The sequence below is a fragment of the Macrobrachium nipponense genome, chromosome 18 (genome assembly GCF_015104395.2).
Source record: "Macrobrachium nipponense isolate FS-2020 chromosome 18, ASM1510439v2, whole genome shotgun sequence".
NCBI classification, from domain to species: Eukaryota; Metazoa; Arthropoda; class Malacostraca; order Decapoda; family Palaemonidae; genus Macrobrachium; species Macrobrachium nipponense.
The window spans coordinates 50,252,634-50,274,240 of NC_087211.1; the positions used below are offsets into that span (position 1 = coordinate 50,252,634).

The 21,607-nt window shown below is 36.4% G+C and overlaps 2 protein-coding genes across 2 annotated transcripts; one reads left to right on the forward strand and one right to left on the reverse strand.

The window, feature by feature from the left end:
- Positions 1 to 1,274: 1,274 nt before the first annotated feature.
- On the forward strand, positions 1,275 to 5,420 carry LOC135197048 (NAD(P)H-hydrate epimerase-like; the record flags this gene model as incomplete). The annotated part of the gene is given in 5 exon segments (XM_064223983.1): positions 1,275 to 1,444; positions 1,976 to 2,202; positions 2,774 to 2,867; positions 3,869 to 4,007; positions 4,713 to 5,420. Coding segments are annotated over 5 exon segments (743 nt in total), but the record flags the coding sequence as incomplete, so codon positions are not given.
- A 994-nt stretch (positions 5,421 to 6,414) lies between these two features.
- LOC135197047 (uncharacterized) lies at positions 6,415 to 16,081 on the reverse strand. Its single transcript, XM_064223982.1, has 5 exons — positions 16,061 to 16,081; positions 13,607 to 13,815; positions 11,560 to 11,631; positions 10,948 to 11,139; positions 6,415 to 9,479 (listed from the first exon to the last, which is right to left on the reverse strand). The coding sequence occupies exons 2-5, from the start codon at positions 13,808 to 13,810 to the stop codon at positions 8,958 to 8,960; spliced, it is 990 nt and encodes a 329-aa protein (XP_064080052.1). The 5' UTR covers positions 13,811 to 13,815; positions 16,061 to 16,081; the 3' UTR covers positions 6,415 to 8,957.
- Positions 16,082 to 21,607: the final 5,526 nt, after the last annotated feature.

A 21,607-nucleotide genomic window follows, 5' to 3' on the forward strand; every position in this document is an offset into this window, starting at 1 on the left:
TGTAATGGAAGCAGCTGAAAAGTAAACCACAGAATGCAGTGTAGCTAGGTTTGCAGGAAAGCTTCAGATAACTGTACAATGTGCCACACAAAAACATCGGTTTCCTGTCACTTATCTGTCTGACTTCTTTCTTTTTAATTCTCATTTATAAGAACTAATCCTTTGGGCAAGCCATATGAGAATCTAGTAAAGTGACTCAGCTGCCTCATTAAGCTGATTTTATTGTTATCATTAAATAATAACTATTAGCAAGCTGAGTTACAGCAGAATCAGAGATGGTGAACGCTTGTGAATGATGCGTTGGGATTTTAAACTTGTACCCATCTTTGAACAACAAAGGTTGTTTTCAAATATTTTCATATTTTAAGATTAGTACTGGTAACATTTATGATTTGTACCATTATCAAAGATTCTGTAGCATTGTTTAACCTTATGAAAATATATTTGCATATACAGAAAGTATGGCATAAGTATATAAATAGAAGAGAGAACTATAGAAAAAGTAGGAATAATAATTTATGAAAGCAAAAAAAAATAAATAAAGCATTGACAATTGAGAAAACATGAAAAAGAGGAATATAATTAAAAATGTAATTATTATCAAAGCACTCAAAGGGGAACAAATAAAAGCAAAGCTCCAGAAGTATTACAATTACATTGAAGCTGGACATGAGACCAAGTTTTGGGTTAAAGTCTTCAAGGGCTATCACCTTTGACCTCTCCATACTTCCCAAACACTTTCTCTCATGCAGATAGGGCAGTAAAAGCAGTTGATATCTTATAATTCTAAGGGAAATATTTGCATGTAATTATCCTTCGTCATAACACTGTTTTAGGCTAATAGTCTGTAATTCAGGTAAATTGCCACTATCATAACTGTGTGTAGTACTATGTGGGCTCTTGCACAACCATGAAGTCCTTGTTAAGAGTCTGGAATGACCATGTTACCCATATTATATATACGTACATGCAGTGCATATATCAAAATGTAGTATATGTTCAACCAAATGATTAAGTGTTCCATAGAAGCAAATCTATGTACAGTACTTCAGATTTAGATGCCTGTAAGTATAAAATACTATAAGTATACTATTACTATACGTATTAGAATATTTTGTAATGTGGTAACTGAAAGAATTTGGTGTAAAATGAATAACAAAATTAATCTTTAAAGGGAAAATATTTTTGGAGAGCTAGTTTAATTTAGTTAACTATAATGCGTGGAAAGATTTTGAGTCTCATTTTCTCTTTAATTAATTTTTTGATTTTGTCAGGTTTTACAATTCAAGCAACACACGCATTGTCAAGAGCCATGTCAACAATTCGATATTTAAGTCAAGAAGAAGCAACAAATGTTGACTTGGAGTTATTTAATGAGTATCAGTTTAGTGTAGATCAACTAATGGAATTAGCAGGCCTGAGCTGTGCCCATGCTATTGCACAGGTAAGAGCTTTGTTTAGGTTCCAGTTTTTTAAGTTTGTTTCATACATGGTGGATTTACTATTTAGTTTGTATCTTGTATGGTGGATTTACTCTTAGGGTGAAGGATTAAATTACTGTATACAGTAGACTCCCTGTATATTTGCAGGGGTTAGGTACCAGACCCACTGCAAATAGCCAAAATCTGCAAATACTTTAAGTTCCTCTAAAAATGCATAGAGCTGCCGGTTTTGATAGTTTAAAAAAAGAAAAAAAAACCCTCATTTCTTGATATAATGTGATTCGGATCCCACAATAAGCTGTAGCTCCCGTTGCTAGACAACCAATTGGTTCCTAGGCACGTAAAAATATCTAATCCTTCGGGCCAGCCGTAGGAGAGCAGTTAATCAGCTCAGTGGTCTGGTTAAACTAAGATATACTTAACTTGAAACAAATGATGAGTAATTGTCTCTTATATGCTTTTCTAGTTAAAGACAGATAAAATTCAGTTAAGTTAATGTAATATATTTCCCTTACCATTATCTGCCATTTCAGTTCTACAGTCCAGAAGCTGGAAAGGCTGTCTTGATTTGCTGTGGTCCAGGTAATAATGGAGGTGATGGTTTAGTCTGCGCTAGGCATTTGAAGCTCCTTGGCTTTTCCCCCAAGATACTCTACCCAAAGCCAACAGACAAGCCCCTCTTCAACAACCTTGTAAATCAGTGCAAAATGTATGATATACCATTCCTGGAAGGCATGCCAGAGTCAGGAGATTTTACCAGGTATGATTTTGATGATTCTATTTGGGTATTGTAAATGAATGGTTTTAATGGCCCTTAAAGTCTGTGATAGTGCATAATTTGTAATAGCCATTTTATTTTTTTGAGTAAAATTGTGTTCAGGCTATCTTTTTGTGTTAAATAGATCAGTTGTTCCTTGTAGGGCATAAACTGATGTGTAATTTTTGCCAACTTGGTGCTAATATGACTCATATGTTTTGTTGAGAATAGCCCAAACATTTAGGGGTGTTTGTGAAAAGTCACGTACTATTATCCATAGTTTTTTAATTGGAAGAGTGTGCACTGTAATACCATATTCCTGCATCTAAAAGATATGGCAAACCTACTTGATAATTGCTTCCTCCTTCCCATGGACAATTTGCTTCTGATTTTCATTTTTAAAATTACAAATGAATAAGTAAATTTAGTGAAATCTTGCAGATATTTGTTTTTAAATGCAGTTCATGAAGGTTATTATTATTGTATATTTATAATTTTAGCCTAATTACTATGTTCTTTTATGAGCGTAATTCTGTGTTGTACAGTAGTTAAGTTGTAATTTTTTTCTTGACAGCAATTATCAGTTGGTAGTGGATGCCCTTTTCGGATTCAGCTTTAAACCTCCAGTACGACCCTTATTTGCACCAATTTTGGAGATGCTTTCCAAGGTATTTACATTTTTGTGTTGTGTTTGTCATCCTTCACATCTTGAAACTTAAGGATTTATGTACAGAAACATATGATGGTACTGGATTCCATTTACCTCATTTCCTGACACCCATTTTAGAAAGTAGCTTCAGAAATTCCTCAGTGTGAGCTTGAATCCGTTGTTGAAACATGGTGACAAGGTAAAACTTCTGTCATTACTTGCTTTGCCTCGGCCACTGTGAGGGAGGAAAGACTTGCTACGTTTTCTCCTGACAGCCTGGAAGATGATGCATTTTGGGTATTTTTTGGTAAGGTTTCTGTGTTGTGTTTTGCAATTGAAGGTAAGAAAACAGAACAATAAAGGTGTACAGGATGAGGGCAGTTATTTAACTGCTTCATGACCTTTGTTGGTGGATTCCCACCAATTTTGTGCTTCATGCAGGGGTAGGTCTTGCACCCAAAAATTATCCTGTGAGGAATAGTCAAACTAGGTTGTTTTGCAATGGAAGAGGTTTGGCAAAAAACAGAGTAAAGCCTTAAAGCATCACAGTATTAGTGGGCTGTCCTACTCCCTTTGCTGCTACTTCCACACATTTTCCTCATGTTCAGCTTTGCATTCTTTTTGATTGAAGAGCAAGGTGTGCAGCCTAGGCTCTTGCCAACTCCTATTCCAATTGTATCACCTTTTCCTAAGACAAATTGCTTCATTGCAATCATTTTCATAGTTTAGAAAATTATGTAAGTAAGTACATGTATTTTGGAACATAAAGTTCTTTTTCTTCCAAATATTTGTTATACGTTAGAAAGAAAATTTTTATTTTATACATATTGAATCAGTAATGTATGTATACCACTGCCAACTATGAAATAAAATATTTAATGTTATGAAATAGGATATTGGAGAAAGTTTGCAAGTCTTGTTGAATGTACATATTACTACATTGTTTGTTGAACCATTAACTGCTGCTTCCATTAGCAATAAAGTTTTTCTAATTTTTTGTATGATTTTTTTCGGTATCAGTCATCAGTGCCCATAGCAAGTGTTGATATACCATCTGGGTGGCATGTAGAAAATGGTCCAGTTGAAGGAACAGAGGCCCTCTCACCTGACATGCTCATATCACTCACTGCCCCAAAACTGTGTGCTAAACACTTCAAAGGTAAGAACATAACAATTGTCTCCCTTTAATCATGTATACAGTACATATTCATAAATGTAGTACTGTACTTTAGCAGTTTTATTCTGTGAAATATCTTAAGTTTTGCATATTCACATTTTTTTTATTATTCTTGTTGGATGTTTTAGCAGGTTAAATTCCTATTTTTTAACCATTTTTAATGTTTATGTTTATCAATACCTTTTTTGTCACTGATACATTTTGTGATGGGTAGCTGTGGATTATCAAGTAGTATGTAGTTCTGTACAGCCTAACTATAGGCCTTCATCGTTTCTTTGATGAACTCCAGTTAACTGGAAATTGACTAAGGGATCATCCATTTCAGTGCCATTGAAATTAAGAAGAAAAAATATTTCTTCAAAGAAATGATCAGATATTCAGCTTTCATATTAAGAAAAAATATTACGTACTTTTACTTGGGAACTGACAAATACAGGGTCAACTCCAATGCCATTCAAAAGAATTAATGGTAGAGAGTGAAACAGTATTTCAACATTTATTGTTAAAATCATATATGTTAATTACTAGTTGATCAAAGTAATATTTTTCTTAATGGCACTAGAATGGATGGTCCCTTAGCCAATGTCCACTTACTTGGAGTTCAGGAACCTATTTGAATACTAGTTATCTCAAGAACTAAATTGTATTTTCATGTGAAATATTTAAACTTTCTTGCTTTCATTCCAGGCCAGTATCATGTTTTGGGTGGTCGATTTGTGCCTCCAAAATTACATGACAAATATCAGCTAAATCTCCCAGCTTATCCCGGCAAAAGTCAGATTGTTAAGCTCGACTCATGAAACGGCTCAGTTTTATAAAATAGAAGGTTTGCACTGTATTAATGTTCTTGGCAATGGAATTTGTTTTACTTTCCTGTTAGTGCCTTTTTTTCTTATTGAAATACATAACATGTTCGTAGGGAAAAATTATGAAAAGCATGGAAAAACTCACTACGTAGTAAAGTAGTGATCTTTGTGAATTGGGCATTCACTCAGAAGACAATTTCCATTGGTTATACGTACTGCCTGTAATGTGTCTCGTGCAAACCATTGGTTGTAGAAAGGGTTCCTAGCATTTTGCCATTAGACTCTACCTGTAGTATTGATTTCCATCTGTTACTTCATTTATACCATTTGGTCTCTTCCCACAATTCAGTCAAACTTGTTCATGTGTTACTTCAATTTCAGCCTTTTTTTTTATGCTAGTTATTTTTATGTCCATCATATAATAGTACTGTAATGTGCATGAGCAGACTGGTTAAATTATTTTAAACTTACAGTTAAGGAAGTTACCATATTTCATTATTAGTCAGTTAGAGAGGAAACTTCTGTTGCATACGTTTATTGTGATTACGTAATGGCTTTAATAAGCAAATAAAGTACATAATACTTTTGAATCCAGTTTTAGCCCTTAATAGAATCATGTTCATAGTACACAGTCAGTCACCATTCTTAAGATAACTGGGGCAGGCCAATTTAAAACCAAGTAATTTTTTTTGTAGGTCGTTAACTCTCACATGGTTGGGTTATGTTGATATTATATCGTAAGACTGGCCACATACGTAATTTTGCTGCCCATCTGCTGCTTCTTAGGGGTATGTTAATCTTGGGTGAGAATCAGAGAGATCAGATATTTGGCTTTCATATAAGGAATAAATCTGGATTATTAGTATCCCTTACAAATCTTGAGAGCTTAGTTTTGGTGTTTATTTGATCTACTTCAAAATATTCCTTTCCAGCCACCGTTGCTATCGAGTTAATGAGGACCCCTGCCATAACCTTGCAACATTTTACAACATTGCTTCTGTACAGTTTAATATCTTTAAAATTCATTCTGTAGTTGAATCCCAACGATTTGTGGCTATTGCATTTTTTAATTATTAATATTAACAGCCCTTTGTGCTCCTTTGATGTGTTTTTAGAGATTTCTTTGTTTCTCCAACTTAAGCCAAGTTAATATTGCATTACTCTGCTTTTGTCCTTTTTCGTTATTTCCAGTTTCATTGTTACATTAATATTATAAATATTATAAAGGATTAGTTTAGCCAGACCTCTGAGCCTAATAAAGGCTCTTCTCACCATTCCGATACAGCATGGAATGAAAAAGGAGCGGCCAAAAGGTAAAAAATCCTAGCTAATTAGTTTAGAGAAACTACTCGGGGACAACCTATGAGTCAAGATTAAGCACACCACTCGGCAACGAGATTCTAGGAGTCCATATTTGGGCAAGTTTATTGAAATTTTGTTTCATAAATAGAATGAGTTATGTCATTTCAACATTTCTCCAAAATTATTTGCTGTATGTTGGGTAAAATAATTATACAGTAATAATGATACATTTTTTAGTGAAATAGTGCAAAAAAAATTAGTTCTCTCTAATGAAGCTTTACATATTTTCAACCAAATAATGTAAGGTATTGGCCCCACTGCAGTTATAGTTCAGTAATAATAAGTTGTTTAATTCTAGAAATAAGTGAAAATTAAAAAATAAATATTTTCTTTTTATACACATTGAATAAAACTTCAATTAAAAAAAAATACAAATGAACCATTTTATATTTTAATATAAAGTATAACAATACACAGCAGACTAATAATTTACAAAGCCAATGGCCTTTGAAATATGAATGCAAACATATTTCCAATTTTGTTTATATATAATGAACTCATTAGGGATAGGAGAGTAAAAGAAATAGAATTGTTCAGTGTTACAACACAAAACATTTGGCCAAATGTATCTTTACAAACAGCACAAAAAGAGGGAAGGAAAAAAAATTCTAGCAAAATAAATACGAGTACTGTAGAAATGGTACAAGATAAATGAGCTACTTGTCTGAATACAGAATACCTTATTGGAATCCACCAAAGTAATACCAGATACCTAACAGCATAACCACAACCACAAAGAATACAGTTTGTTTTTAGGTTGTAAACTTACAATATACTTAGCAGTAGTGAAGAGAGGGCGTTTGGTTATACAAGGCAGATTTATATTTCACTGAATTACACGATGGAAAAGCTGTGTTGAAAAACCTTCATGAAAATAACCAGTGTGAATAGGAATTCGTGCAATATATTTACTGCAGGTATTCATGCTATGAATTAATTGTTGTAAGTCAACCTGACTGCTTGTAGTTTCAATGCAAACAGGAATGAAATCAAGGCATCACAAATTACTGTAAAGGTGCAGTGCTAATGCAATTATTATGAGTTTACAACAGCAAGCAGTATGGTCTATGATGTTAATAAAAAGGGATTTATTTTAATGAAGCTTAATGCACTTCATTCCTTTTAAGGAAAGTTTGTAGGTATTAACTGCTGCCAACACTTTACAGATAAGATTTGAATTCTTAAACATTTCACAGCTTATTTATATATCACCCTCCTAATAATATGGCCTAAGGAATCTCGATCTATATACCTATACGTATATAGACTAAATGGTAAATGCATCAACCATAGGGTAACTAAATATATAGAGTACTGTACATATATTCTTTGGCACTAGCTGATACTAAAGATTCTTTGTATTTTGTCCTTTAGTCCCCAGATGTGGCGCTTTCAACTTTTTTAATTCATTCATTCTCTTTGGTGTGTCTACTGACCTGCTCAATTTCTTCAACTTCTCTGTAATTTAAGATTCCTTCAGGGAAGTGCCATTCAGGTTATAAATATGACTCGGTATTGTTGAATCACTTAAAAATACAGTATATATTGTTTACTCTCATCTGCATACTGATCATTTCAAATTTTCTACTTGACTCTTGACCTCACAATAAATTGACTTGCAATGTTAAAATGGTGCAAAAGAAGACAATTCTTTCAGATTTTTGAAGATGACAAGAATATGCACTGCTGTAATTAAACTGAAATGAGCATGACTGGTAAGAGTATGGTAAATAGCAAAATTACACAAAAATTAATTTCACTGAAAATAACAAGTGGTATTACAATCTTAAAATTTCATTTAAGATTTTTAAATGCTTAATGTACAATGAAAAATCCATTCTGACTGATAAATGTTTAAATAACAATATCCTAATTTACAATCAATTACATATAAAACATACAAGCCTCTTAATTCTTATGTAAGTGTTCACTTCCTTCATATAAAACTATGTTTCTATATCCTTACACTATTAAAGCTCTAACTAGCTAGATTGATTTATAAATAAGCAAATATTTACTTCCCTGATATTAAAATTGTCTTTTTGTTGTTAGAGTTATGTAAAGTTCTTAAATAACAATTGTCTTATGCTAAACTGACAGAAATTTTTTCAATTTCATTGACATACTCCAAATCCCTCAACAACTATTCATTAACACATACCATACTGTGTGTGTACTACTTAAAATAGCATTTTATACATAATGTACAATACAATGAGTCTTTGGTTTCATCAAGAAAGCTCTGCTCTGAAGTACTGTATCCACTTGATGAACTGAAATATAAATCAGGATACAAAAATGTTTTCATACACTGTTAAACTGTTACAACAGAACACAATGTTCCCAATTTGGAATATGGTTAGGCCAGTACCTCAAAACACTGTTGCAACTGACAGACCATGGGCAGATTCATCATAAATGACTCTTACAAAGTGGTGCTTCATTATTATTCAGTCTCACCAAAAAATCATACATTGGATTAAAAGGTATACATCCTGTCCAGGATTTTACTTTCTGACAGTATTAATTTTTCATTATATGGGTAAATTTTTATAAAAAGTGACTATATAACACATTAGTTAGCAGCGACAATTGAATCACATGCCCTTCTGGAGCAGACTTAAAATACTATTAGATCATTTTTATCACCATGCAAACAAAAATGAGACAGGTTTCTGGTTATGGACAAACATGCAGGTTTCAAACTTTGCCTTTGTGTCAGGTGAATTTTAAGAGAAATGAAATGATGTCCATCAATAACAATTTAGTGGAAGAGCACCAGACCACAATCCGATACAAATGCATCTCCCAAGTCTACAAGCTGAGCAACAGTAGTCATTATTTCTAAACCTGACAGAACTCGACCCATGGATGACATTTCAATGTATCCAGCCATGTCCCTGGTGTAAATGCCAAACTGTGAAGGATTGTGGTCCTGATCAAAGCCAGGATAATAGAAACCAGCCACTAATCCTGCAACTACATCTTGATGATTTTTAGGTCCTCGTGTCATGTCTGGCAAAGCTGCTCCGCCACTTCCATCATTATTTTCGTAATCACCTCCCCAAACCTGCTCCCCAGGATTTCCCTTGTTTGACACTTCTAAAAAGCGTGTGTTGGCGTATGATGGGCCTCGTTCACCGGTGCACAGGTATAAAAACTGACGTGTCCTTCCAGCATCATCTAGAAGATGAATGTAAACTTTTCCCTGAACTGCAGCATTCCATGTTATTTCAAGAAACACCACAGAATAAACTTCATCAGCTAATGCTCTAACCATGTCATACTGGAAATAAATGAGTAAATGCTTGTATCAATGTCTTTATATTGGCAAAGATAAATGTTATGGTTTCTTTATGATTAAGTAACTTCTGACTTCTAATGCTTCCCTCTTTGACTAAACAAAATTTAATAATTAAATAGAACAAAACTGCATCCAGGTGCACAGCTACATTATAAAATTTATCTAGATTTTAGGTAAGGAAATATTAACTAACAGCAGTAATGAATTTACCATTACAGTAATAGATTTGGGTGAATGTAACATTGTTAAATCAATATCTGCAATACAGCAAAAGATGAAGAGTAACAAGGCAAAGAGCTAAGTGTAACTGATGTCCTCACACACATAATTGCCAATAGTACTATTTGAAACTGTGGCTGTTAATATTAATTACAATCTTTAATGGTTACTAAAGAACAAAAGAAAATTAACAGTTATTTGGCCAATTCGGTGCTATTCCTATATTCAGTGCTATTCCAATATTATTTTCCAATATGATAATCTACCTGCGATGAAAAAAGTTAATTTAAATACTAATAACTTATTATATGTAAAAAATTTTATATAGAAATTTTATGTTCAGTAGCAATGGAAATACTATTGTTGAAATCAATCTATGTCATACAAAGAGTACTGTGAGTTTTTTCCAAAGAAAAAAAATAGTTGCCAAGAGCACAGGAAATGATTAATCTACAATAATTTCAAAGAGGATATTAATGGGAAGTGGTGTCTGGATACTATATGCATTGGGAGTCTTTGTCCTTCAGGATTTAATGAGTTGGGTCAAATGAGGAGCTATTTGCATTGAAGACTGCCTATGATCAATGGGTTGGTATTTTGTTGAAACAGATTTACCATGCCCAAAGATTTGCATTTGACTTGAAGAGTTTCTCTGAAGATGGAAATTGGGTGTGGGTAGTGTTAGTCATTGTGCAGCCAAGTGAGAAGACGCCAAAGGGAACAAATGAAATGTAAATAGCAGAAAGCAATGCAACTTGGATCAAAATGCTACAGTAAGCCATTATGTACTGTTACTGTCTAACACCTGCCAAACAAGGCACTTATGTAAGTGATGAAAATAGTTAAGTGGGAGTCATCCTATAACACAAATCACAACATATTTACAAGAGGACTATTTTGTTTATTAATGGTACTTTGTGAAAAAGGAGAGAACTCAAATGTTTGACTAGTACCACAAAAGGCTGGAAAGTCATAATTCTTTGTCAATGAACACAGCTAAAATAATTAAATATGTATATTTCCACTATTGTACATAAATGAAGATAAAAAATAAATGAAATTCTTTCATCCAGGCAAAACTCGAGTGACGATGTGCATTCATATCTTTATTACGGCTAAAATAAATATATATAACTGATTTCTATTACAAAGACAAAACTAGTATTAAGAAGTAATAAGTCTACTAGAGTTCAAGCATCATTGTCTTCGAAATAAAATTTAAGAAACTTACTGAAATGACACGAGAGTCATTAAGAGGTGGCTCATCCTTCAAGCAATGCAGATGTAAACGATTATCACTAATGCTCACTCTGGCATATCTTGCCTGTTTGTCATTCCTTAACAATTGGGCATACACATTAGTACCTTCTTCACTGGCTCTCAAAATGTCAGCTCTTAGCTGTACAACATTCAAGTGAGTTTCCTATAAATAGATAGGCACTTCAGCTTCCAGACCCTCAGATATCAAGCTTCAGCTAAAATTCACAAAAGCTGAATGACATACATATTACAGTATACATTACTAATGTAATACATATTACAGTATACCTTAGTAATGTAAACATCTGAGATATTTAATATTCTCTTGGAATATAATAGTATAAATAAAAAACAAAAAAGCTACAGTGACAGAGGCAGGCAGGCAACAATAGCATTGTACATGGAATGTCAGTGTTGAGTCAACAAATCATCCTTCTTGATCAAAGGTAAAATGTATTTCTGACCAGAGTACAGTAGTGTGAATAATACCTAAAATTAAATTAAGAAACCATGCCTCTAATGCAAATGAAAGTATGTAGTAATCACATTAGAATAATAATGTAATGTTCACAAGTCACCTTACTTGTTCACTCTGTGCTCCGTCATCATCATTTGCTGTAGAATTTCTCTTCAAGTTTTCAGATACCATAGACATCTGTGACAATGAAATTAAAAGATGTGTGTATCAGTTCAAGGAGGGTAAAAGTTTACTGCTTAACTAAATGCTTTGATGGTGATGTACATGCCTATTTTAAGGATTTATAAGAGTAAAATTCAGTGGTAAGCTGTTGAAATAGTTACCCTGTCCATAAATTATACAAATGAACTAATGGAAATGGTAACTTCACAGAACTGACAACTTCAACTGAGTACTACTTAAACTTAACCATCACATCTAAGTTATTAGAAGCTGTTGATAAAATCAAAATTCAAAAGCCTATCATTAAAATAAGAGTTAAAGTCTAGAATTCCTACTAAAAACACTGAAGAAAGAAAACCACTCAAACAACATTCTATGGTATAAAACAAAAAAATTATGAATACTAGACACAAAGAGTTTTAACATCACAAGGTTGAGAGAGGAACTTAAACCATTCAAAAATGAACTTAACATTAATTCAAGTACAAATGAAATACTGATGATACTAATCAAGAGAGACCAAAACAGTTCAATGCTGTACAAGTCTAAATACTATAATGAAATGGAATACCATATGTACCTGTGTTATCAAACTAATGAAGCATGACTGAGCCTCCTGAAGGCAAAACTTTCAGACATCACTAAAGCCCTCATTGTGGTTGCCACAAATGTATCACAGGAACTTACTACTCATTCCCATATGGACGAGTATTCAGCATACAATCAAAACACTAGTTTATTTACAAATACAACATAAAAAACTTACATGATAATCCAGAACCACATAAACCAGACTGCATACTTTACTTAATAAATGTGGTAAAAATAAATGTAAAAAGAATGAAATGGTCAACCTGATAGTAACAAAATAAATTGATTAAACTCAAACTTTATTACATGCCATCATCTCTAAGGAACAGTTACCAATTGGAAATAAACTAACATATTACTAATCCACAAAAGAATAGGCCACACACAACTAGCAGGTTTCATACAGTTGACTCAAAGGTATGAAAATAACAGTAGTGAAGGTCATTTCCTAGATCAGTGTATACCTACATAAGACAATTTTGGATTGTTCTGTCACTGCAACTAATACTTTTTGGATGCATAGTAAAAAGAAAACTTGGCAAAATACTTATGTATTACCATGAATAATCTGTAAACTACAGCAAATATATTTCTTTCTTCATAGACTTCAACATAAATGAATAAAAGCATTTATGTACTATACTGCAGATGTTTAAATTAACAACACATACCACAAGGGTGAGCCGTAAGCAAGTTAAGAATCATCATATGAATGAAATTGGACGATATATAATAATAATAATAATAATAATAATAATAATAATAATAATAATAATAATAATAATAATAATAATGTTAATACTACAACTGTAATTTGTGGACATCTAATGTCAATCTTACATCGCCTATGTATAATACAGTGAAAGTAGTACGTACTGTACAACCATTAATGAATAACATACTAAGTGCAACATGCTCAATACTAAATGCACTCAGTACTTAAAATTACTAACCCTTACTTCAGAACTATAACAGTTGAAATTCTACCCAATTCCCCCTTTCCTATGAAAACCATTCTGAAACGTAACAACCAAACCTCCACAATAAAAAGTTGAGTAAAATCTTTTCTCTACGCCAACCTCATAAGATGAGAGCTTAGTTTTGAGCTCAGCAGCCTGGTTATACTAATGAATAATACACAACACATACTAATATATAGGTTTAGAAAAAAATAAAGACTATCCTTCATATTCTGTAAGATGCCAGCTGTATTATGGTAAAGGGTGTAACATCCTACCATTCAAGAAAGGCTTATATGACTCGTCATAAAGCAACATATATGTACATACATAAATAGAATACAAAGGCATTGTAATCTATTCCTGTGCAAAATAATTCAAAGTAATCATTAGGCTTGGCATACAAATCTAAGTGGCAGAAATCCAAACTAAGAACTCACTAGCCTGTTATGCACTGGGATATCAGCAGAGGAGATGACTGTTCTGCCATGCCAGCTGCGACAGAAGGGACACTTGAGAGGTTCTTTTCTCAACAGCTGTATGATACATGACGTACACAAAACATGGTTACAGCTGAGACAGCGTGGTATGTGATTGCTTTCATTGTATAACTCTAAGCAAACCTCACACTCCAGAGAAGGCATTTCACCTGAAAAAAATCAAAATTTACTTGAGATATTCAGATTTCTTTGAATACATAAGAGGGTGAATATGAAAAAAGACCATTTTCCTAAACATTACGTACTAAAATAATGCTCAGTGGCATTATGAGTGGTGTACAGGTGCCTGCTTAATTAGCAAGCATCTGCAGGACAGAGAGAGAGAGAGAGAGAGAGAGAGAGAGAGAGAGAGAGAGAGAGAGAGAGAGAGAGAGAGGTGTACAGACAAAACTATAGAGTATACATGTGCAGTATTTCAGTTTGAAAAGAACAAATGCAGAGTAATCATAATTTTTGAATTTAACTTCTTGGCTCTCAAAACAAAAACAGAAACTAATTATGAAAAATTAAATCATAGGTGCCAAAGTCACCTTATGCTAACATGCACTGAATGTATTTACTTATAAAATGTGTCTTAGAGACAAAAGGCCATTTTATATGCCATCACTTAACCGCTTACTGATCCTTCTCTACCATCATTTTAACAAGCTTTACATTTACCTACTGTACATACAAACCTTTCATTTGATGGGGATTACATATAAGGCAGAAGCAAAAGCCTCAACTGAACTAAATTCCTGAGAATATCACCAAATATCACACTCTGAGGTATGACCCAGTTCATGGCAACAGCATCAAAATATAGGTATGTTACATCACTGCAGATTACTCAAAAGGCTAACATACTCTCAACAGGGAGAATATTATAATCTTGTCATGGAGTAAGCAGAATAGCGCAAAAGGGGTTTGCCCAAAACTAAATATAACTAGCTTACAAGAAGTTCATTTTACATACTGCAGGATATACACTAGGGCATGGGACTAAGGGCAAGCGCATCCAAAAACTCAAGCCTAACATTTTTTCACATTAAAAGACTAGATAGTTTTGGCCCCAAAATACCATAAGAAAACAAATGTTTCCCTCACCCTCACTCCTAACTGGATTAAAATAGCTCAACCCAGACTTCACAGTGAGATTAAGGGTTAATCTGTGATCTTTGATAGGCTGCATGCTGCTAGCTGGGTAACTTGTGGCTCAGATACCTGACATTATATTCTCAAGTCCTGGAGCTAAATTAAAAAAAAATACCAGGATGTCTTCAAAGATAGCCACAAATGAGATTAACGACGTAAATACATACTTATGAAACATTTCTATGTGAAACTGAAGAGAAAATAGCCAAAACTCAGGTGATCATTAACACTTATGCCAACCACTAAGGATCTGCAAGGGTAAAGTCCCTAATCAGGTCATCAAAACCTGTAACAAGATGTACAAACTGTCAACTATAGTCAGATTAGATCAGTGTACCTGATACCATTGTTGGGATATGAAGTACTGAACACATGGCTGGAATGTGAAAATGAACACCTGTATCCTAACTAATGGCAAAGTTTGGTTTTTTCATTCATTACAACAGTCTGATGGTGCATGCAGTCTAATATTAATAGACCCAAAGAAAATGTAGTGATGCCTGTTAAACAATTTGCTCACCATTAAATCTCAATTTACAGCAAGGCTGCATTCAAGCAAATGAGAATACAGTCTCTACTACCAGTAACATAAAGAACTGCTCGTTTAGTTATTTACGAGAAATGACTACTTATACTGCATTAATGTTTAGGATATGTCATTTATTCTCTGCATAGCTGCTATGATGGGTTTAGCAAGTTGGAAGGACAAGGCTAAGATTTTTTTTTTTTCTTTTGCTATATTTAGGTCACATGGCCAACAGCACAAAAGAAAATGAATATTGTAAGTGTCCTCTATTAATTTACTTAAGGGAAACACTACTGTTAAATCTAAATTACACAATAGGTCACTGTTTACTGATCTTGACGTACGGCTTAACCGATCCTAGAGTGCCTAACCCACATTAGGGAGCTGCGACTTTAGCAACCAGGCTCAACCCAGACTTGGCATTTGCCATCACCTCAATAGGGCCTCTTTGCAAGTGTCAGTGTCTCATGGGGTTTAAGGACCTCAATTGCTGGTCTACCTATCATAGGATAATTGTGGAGATGTACATAAATGGGCATACCTAAAGTTCAATTGCCAGAACCCATTCCTGTGATGCAACTCTTGATATTACTATTTAGGAATGGAGTAGAATCTACAATTTAGGTCCAAAGGCCTAGCACTGGGGCCTACGAGGTCATTCAGCTCCGAATGGGAAATTGAGAGTAGCTAGCTAGCTACTACTAGAAAGGTTAGAAATAGGCTAGGTTACCTACCTAGGTAGTAGCTGGGATGTACCGGGAGGAAGATCTCGCAGTTTCACACTGAAACAATTGTTATTACCTACCTAGTGGGTGGATAGCAAGATGGAAGAGAATAGCTATAGCTAGCGTAGTAGTAGTACTACTACCTAGTACCTATATGACCGTCAGCCTACTGCACTAGTAGCTAGTACCTATAGGCTACCTAGGTAGCTACTACTAGTATACTACTAGGTATAAGTGTGTCATATCCTAAAGTTACCGGCCGACCCACGTCATTAGCAGTTCTAATAAACCTAATCAATTGGTTAGTCTTCACGTAAATACGGTCACTGTAAAGACCGTTAATAAAAGACGTGAAATTGAAAGAAGTGGGCGAGTGGGTTCATAAAAATAGCTAAGCTAGCACATCCAAGGAAGAGGCTACGCACAATACAGATCTACCTACAGCCAAGATTTTACGAGAATAGGACGACTTAGAATACCTTCTTCTGTTGAATGTAAGGTGTTCTGAATTTCTTTTGTCGAAGACAGCTTGCCAATACAAATGACAACTTCGCCTACAGTTAATAATGGAATCTAATTACGTCCTCGCATCGGCATTTGAAAGTAGTCTAGCAGAAGCCACATTGGTCAAATCGTACCACGTACACACACTATAAACAAAACCAGCCGTATCGTACCTCTCGCACCTGTGAAATCTGTGAGAAAGTGTGCCTTCGTCTGGTTTCATTTCTTTTGTTCTAGGAAGAGGAGCGCAGATCATTAATATTAACTATAATAATAACGTAAAAGACATGAAGTGAAATGTACACGTGTTAAAAAAAAATGGAGCTCAAGTGAGAATGACCAGGGTGTGGTGTTAGGTAGCAACTATTTTAATTTGTGCAAGGTGAGGGTGGCATGGGTGACTAAAGAAAATACAAGAAAGTAAGATTATTAATGATTATATACATGGGAATTGGTACGAAGGACATTGAATGAAATAGCTGGTAATTGCCAGAAATGCTGAGAAAAGCTTTTTCTTCGTCAAACGGTTACGCGAGAAGATAGAAGTTAAAGAGATAAGGTCGTGAACCATTAAACAATTAGTTTTCTTGTCCATTTTTAACCTTCCCCCTTATTCAGGCACAGATTACAAATTTAATCCTGTTAGCCACTCAATGACATTTTCAGATGGTACCATCTTGTTTGTAATCGCATCAACTCGTCCTCAGTAGTTACCTCCACAAGCATTCACACAATGACACAAACCAGTTTCACCCTGGCATGGTTCAGCTCTGCATATCATTTATCCTCAACATTCAGCTAATTTTTTTATTATTATTGTGCATGACAACCCACTGTCTGCAGAGAATGGAGCAACAGATTTGGTTGTTGAAACTTGAACCTTGATGCCCCATGGCAGTGACAGTTTGACAGCGATTACTTGACATATCTAGAGGTGGGGTTGGCAAGCACAAAGCCGGTCAGCATAGTAAAAAATATATATATATATATGATCATTAGACAGAAAAGAATGAAATTGTGAGAAATTGCGTAGGCAGCAGTAACAGTACAATCACCGCAGGAGTTATTTCCAGTCAGGACAAGTACTAACCGAACATTTCCAAGGCACTGCATCATGAATCAGCGTGGCAATGACTGAGTATGGTAAAGGATCGAGTCAAGTAAACAATTAGCTGTGAATTAGAAGTTGGTGGAAATGAAACAAATTGGTCAATTTTGTAACCTGGGGATCTAGATAAAATCGAACGAACTGGCTGGGGATGTTCAATCACAAACGAGAATTTATCATTACATTGTGAAAAATGACCAGTTTTGTCGCATAGATGTGAAACGTTGGAGCAGCAGAAATGTGAATGTGGGATATTTTTCCGTGAGTCATGTTCATGATTGAATGACTTGAATTGTCTGGCGTTACAGGACGGGTAATCAATGATCGCCAGCCTCAACTGCCATGGTATATTGAAGAACAAAGTTGTTTCGGTGGCCAGGTTTGCTTTTAAATTTCCCGCTCCTTATACATACGATCCCTTGATATTACCTGTACGAAAGAAATAACAGTTTCTATGAAGATCTCAGGAATTATCAATGGACGTCCAGAATTTGTGATTAAAAATCACTCATTTAATATAAACTAGACTTGCTAGACAAATAAGGTACTTTATTATTGAAAGTTGGAGAAAGCTTGTTTGGATATCCCCATTCTATGAATATAAAAAAGCATAATAAACAATGAAGTGAGTTTGAAAAATAATGAGGAGATAAATCTTATGAATATCAATGGTTATTAGATCTTAATAACGACAGATAATTTGGGAAGGGTCCCTCATATATTTTTCACCATTTTGGACGGGAACCAAAGCTGGCTACTGTGCGCGCTCTGACGGCAGCTCAAGGAGTTGAGAAGGTAATATTTTGACCCGAATTTTGGTCTTTTTATCGAATCAGGATCCCTAACTTTACCACCCATTGCATCGATTTCGTATTCATGTGTGCTGTGGAAACGACCCTTAATTGGAATTGGCTGTGAAAGTTGTGTAATCTTAGGAAATGATAGAGCAATCTCCGACTGCCAATAAGTCGCCAGTGATGCCCCCTACTTTTCGTTCGGCAAAGCTCTGAGTGTGAATCTGTCCGTCAGATTGCGTTGTTGTTGTTGTTCTACAGAATTTGGTTTGCTCCAGATGGGAAGGACTAACTTCGGTCAACCCCACAATGAAATACGAGTGGACAGACGACGACCAGAACAAGTATGATTAAAAGGAGATTGGCGGGGCTGTGGTCGAGAAGACGACCTCTTCCACGGCAGCCATATTAACTGCGTTAACCAACTGTCTTCGATTATAGCGAGACCATTATTTACGAGTTCGGTGGCCCTTGTCATTTTGACCTCCTGACGATTGTTTTCGTTGAATAAATCCTATCTGAGTCATTACTGGCGGAAATTAGTTTCGTAGGTTGATCATGAACGTGGAAGGGTCATATTAATGTGTCCCTTTAGTCTTAAAACAGCGCTGCATAACCCCTGAAAGACCATCGCCTTTGTTTACCTTTATGTTTCCCAATCTTGAGTCATGCCCTGCTTAGGGTAGGCGTTACTCCTTACCCAGCATTACTTTTTAAGGTTGGGATACAACGTAAACCCCCTGACAGTCTGTATTAAAGTCTATTTTCACGGCCGTATCGTACATTAGCCCCTTGTTAATGGGGCCATAGGGTGACTTAGCTAGGTAAAGATGTTAGGTTAGTATAACGTCATTGCATCCACTTTGGACATTTCATAATGTCTCTGGTAAAACATCCAGGCAAGGCCTACTGTAAAATTTAATTTCAGGACAATTAGAAGCTAAAGACTTGGCCACTTGAAATACCTATGGTCGAAAGTAGAGGGAAATTTAAAGTTATTGGCTACCCTTGAATAATTTTCATTTGCCATTTTCAAGTACCTAAAGGCCCGTCCATATGGTCAAGCTTTGCTTGACGAACTGAGTTTGATGTGATGTCAGAAGCGGAGAAACGGTGGATAAGGTTCTGACTTTTCCTGCTTCTGACTTCACATTGAACAAAGTTTGACAATGTGGACTGGGCTTAATGGAAGTAGCTTCTTCTTAAGTTGTTTGAGCTACCACTATTCTGTGTAAATGACATTAGCTAATCTTATGTTTGGTGAATACTATCTTAACAGCATCATAGGCCGTGAGCAAAGCAGTACACTGACCCAGTCATACTACACCAACCACCTACACAGATAGAAATGTATAGGGTACTAAATGATTGAGTGGTGACATACCTAGTGGCCACCTCTCTCGGAAGGCAGTCACTTCCAGAAAATCCTGGCCAGGCCTTATTCACTCTATATTTATTTGGTGAAACAAGAATACAATTACATCTTTAAGCATACCATTCAAAAGATCGAAGTTTTGTCAACATAATGTGATATATGAAAGCCCCATACAAACTAAAATAAGCATGTGAGCTCTTCGTAAAATGTTTTCAAGGCAGTTTTGAAATCCAATATGGCGGCAATCGTGTGGCTGGCCGGTGTAACCACAGACAATCCACCATCTTTCCCAGCCTTCCCAGCACTCATATGAAACAATGCTAGCGTATATATGTAACGTTCATTGATCTTACTCAAGATTGCAGTTGTAATCAGCACAATAAAACAACATTTGTTCCGATACGTAATACAAACCCTCGGTCCTTTAACAATAGGAAGTAGCTAGCGGCAGCTGGAACGGTCGTAAGCTTCGAACAAGGGGAGAACGGTAGTTAACTGCTTGTCCGATCGTCGCGCGGCTGGGAGGTAAACAAATCACTTTTGCTTTCGGCCGTGTGTGGGAAGGACGTGTTCGCCATCGCTCTGCCCGCTTTGTCGTTTGCTTTGACTTTGAGTATTTGTTTCTCTTTCTGTATATCAGGAGTGATTGTAAGTACTTTTTCACAATTCTATTATTCTTGCAATGAGTGAATTGGAAGAAATGGAAATATCACCGCGCCCTCCAGTCGCCCGTGGAGATTGTGTCCCGGGCTGGAGGGGCGTAGATGTGGAGGGTTCAGGTCATTCGTTGAGGTGGACCCCCACGAGGTTTGTACTCGTTGCCGGGGGCGAGAGTGCTCCCGCAACGAACCATGTGTAATATGTATGAATTGGTCCGAGGCGCAGTGGGTGCTGTACGAGGGCAGGAAGAGACTTAGGCCGGCCAGAAGTCATCGGAAAGTCCAGTGACTCCTTTGGTGACGGACACTTCGTCCTCTTTCCTGCCTCCCGGCCAGCCCCCACGTTTCGCGCCTTCCCCTGCGGGGGGGGTAGCGGAGTCCTTTTCCTCTCTCGATCCGTCGAGTGTGGAGGAGGGCGCCCGCTACCCGGACGTACAGCTGTACTCGGGGTCTTCCGTCCGCTCTGGGGGGGTGTTTCGCCCCCAGGCGCGAGGAAGCCCCCTCCAATTAACCCGACTGTTGCTTCCGCAGGTGTGCCATCAGCGAAGGACGACTTGGGACAGGTGTGGGAGTCGCTGGGACTGCAGGGAGTGCCCAGCATCCAGGGGTTTGCTTCAGCGGTTTGGCGGGGTGGGCGGCGGTAGTCACTCATGGTGCGGTGACCACCACTACTACCACATTAACGACACCAGCGTATGAGATGCCACCACATCTGGTATATACGCCCCATATAATGTCGGTGACACCCACGGTGGCAGTACAAAAACCCAAACCCTTGCCGCCGTTCCAAAGAGGACGATGCCACCACACCTGGATTTTTTCCTTTGCCGACCCCGGACTTCCGCTGCCCAGAGTACCCCCCTGGACCTGCCGCCAGTGCCACGGATGACGGTGACTGTCGACAGGACTGCGGCTCTCCCGTGGTACCTGCCGTGCCTGCCGTACCTGTTGCCGTTCCAGCTACTCTTTCCCTTTCAGATAGGCCTGCACATTCCCTTTCAGATGTTCCTGCCGTTCCTGCTGTTCCCGGACCTGTTCCTGTTGTTCCTGCTGCTGGTGTTGCTGTCACAGTCTCAGGTCTTTCCGGACAGGTGCAGTCGGGCCCTGTTGCTTCGG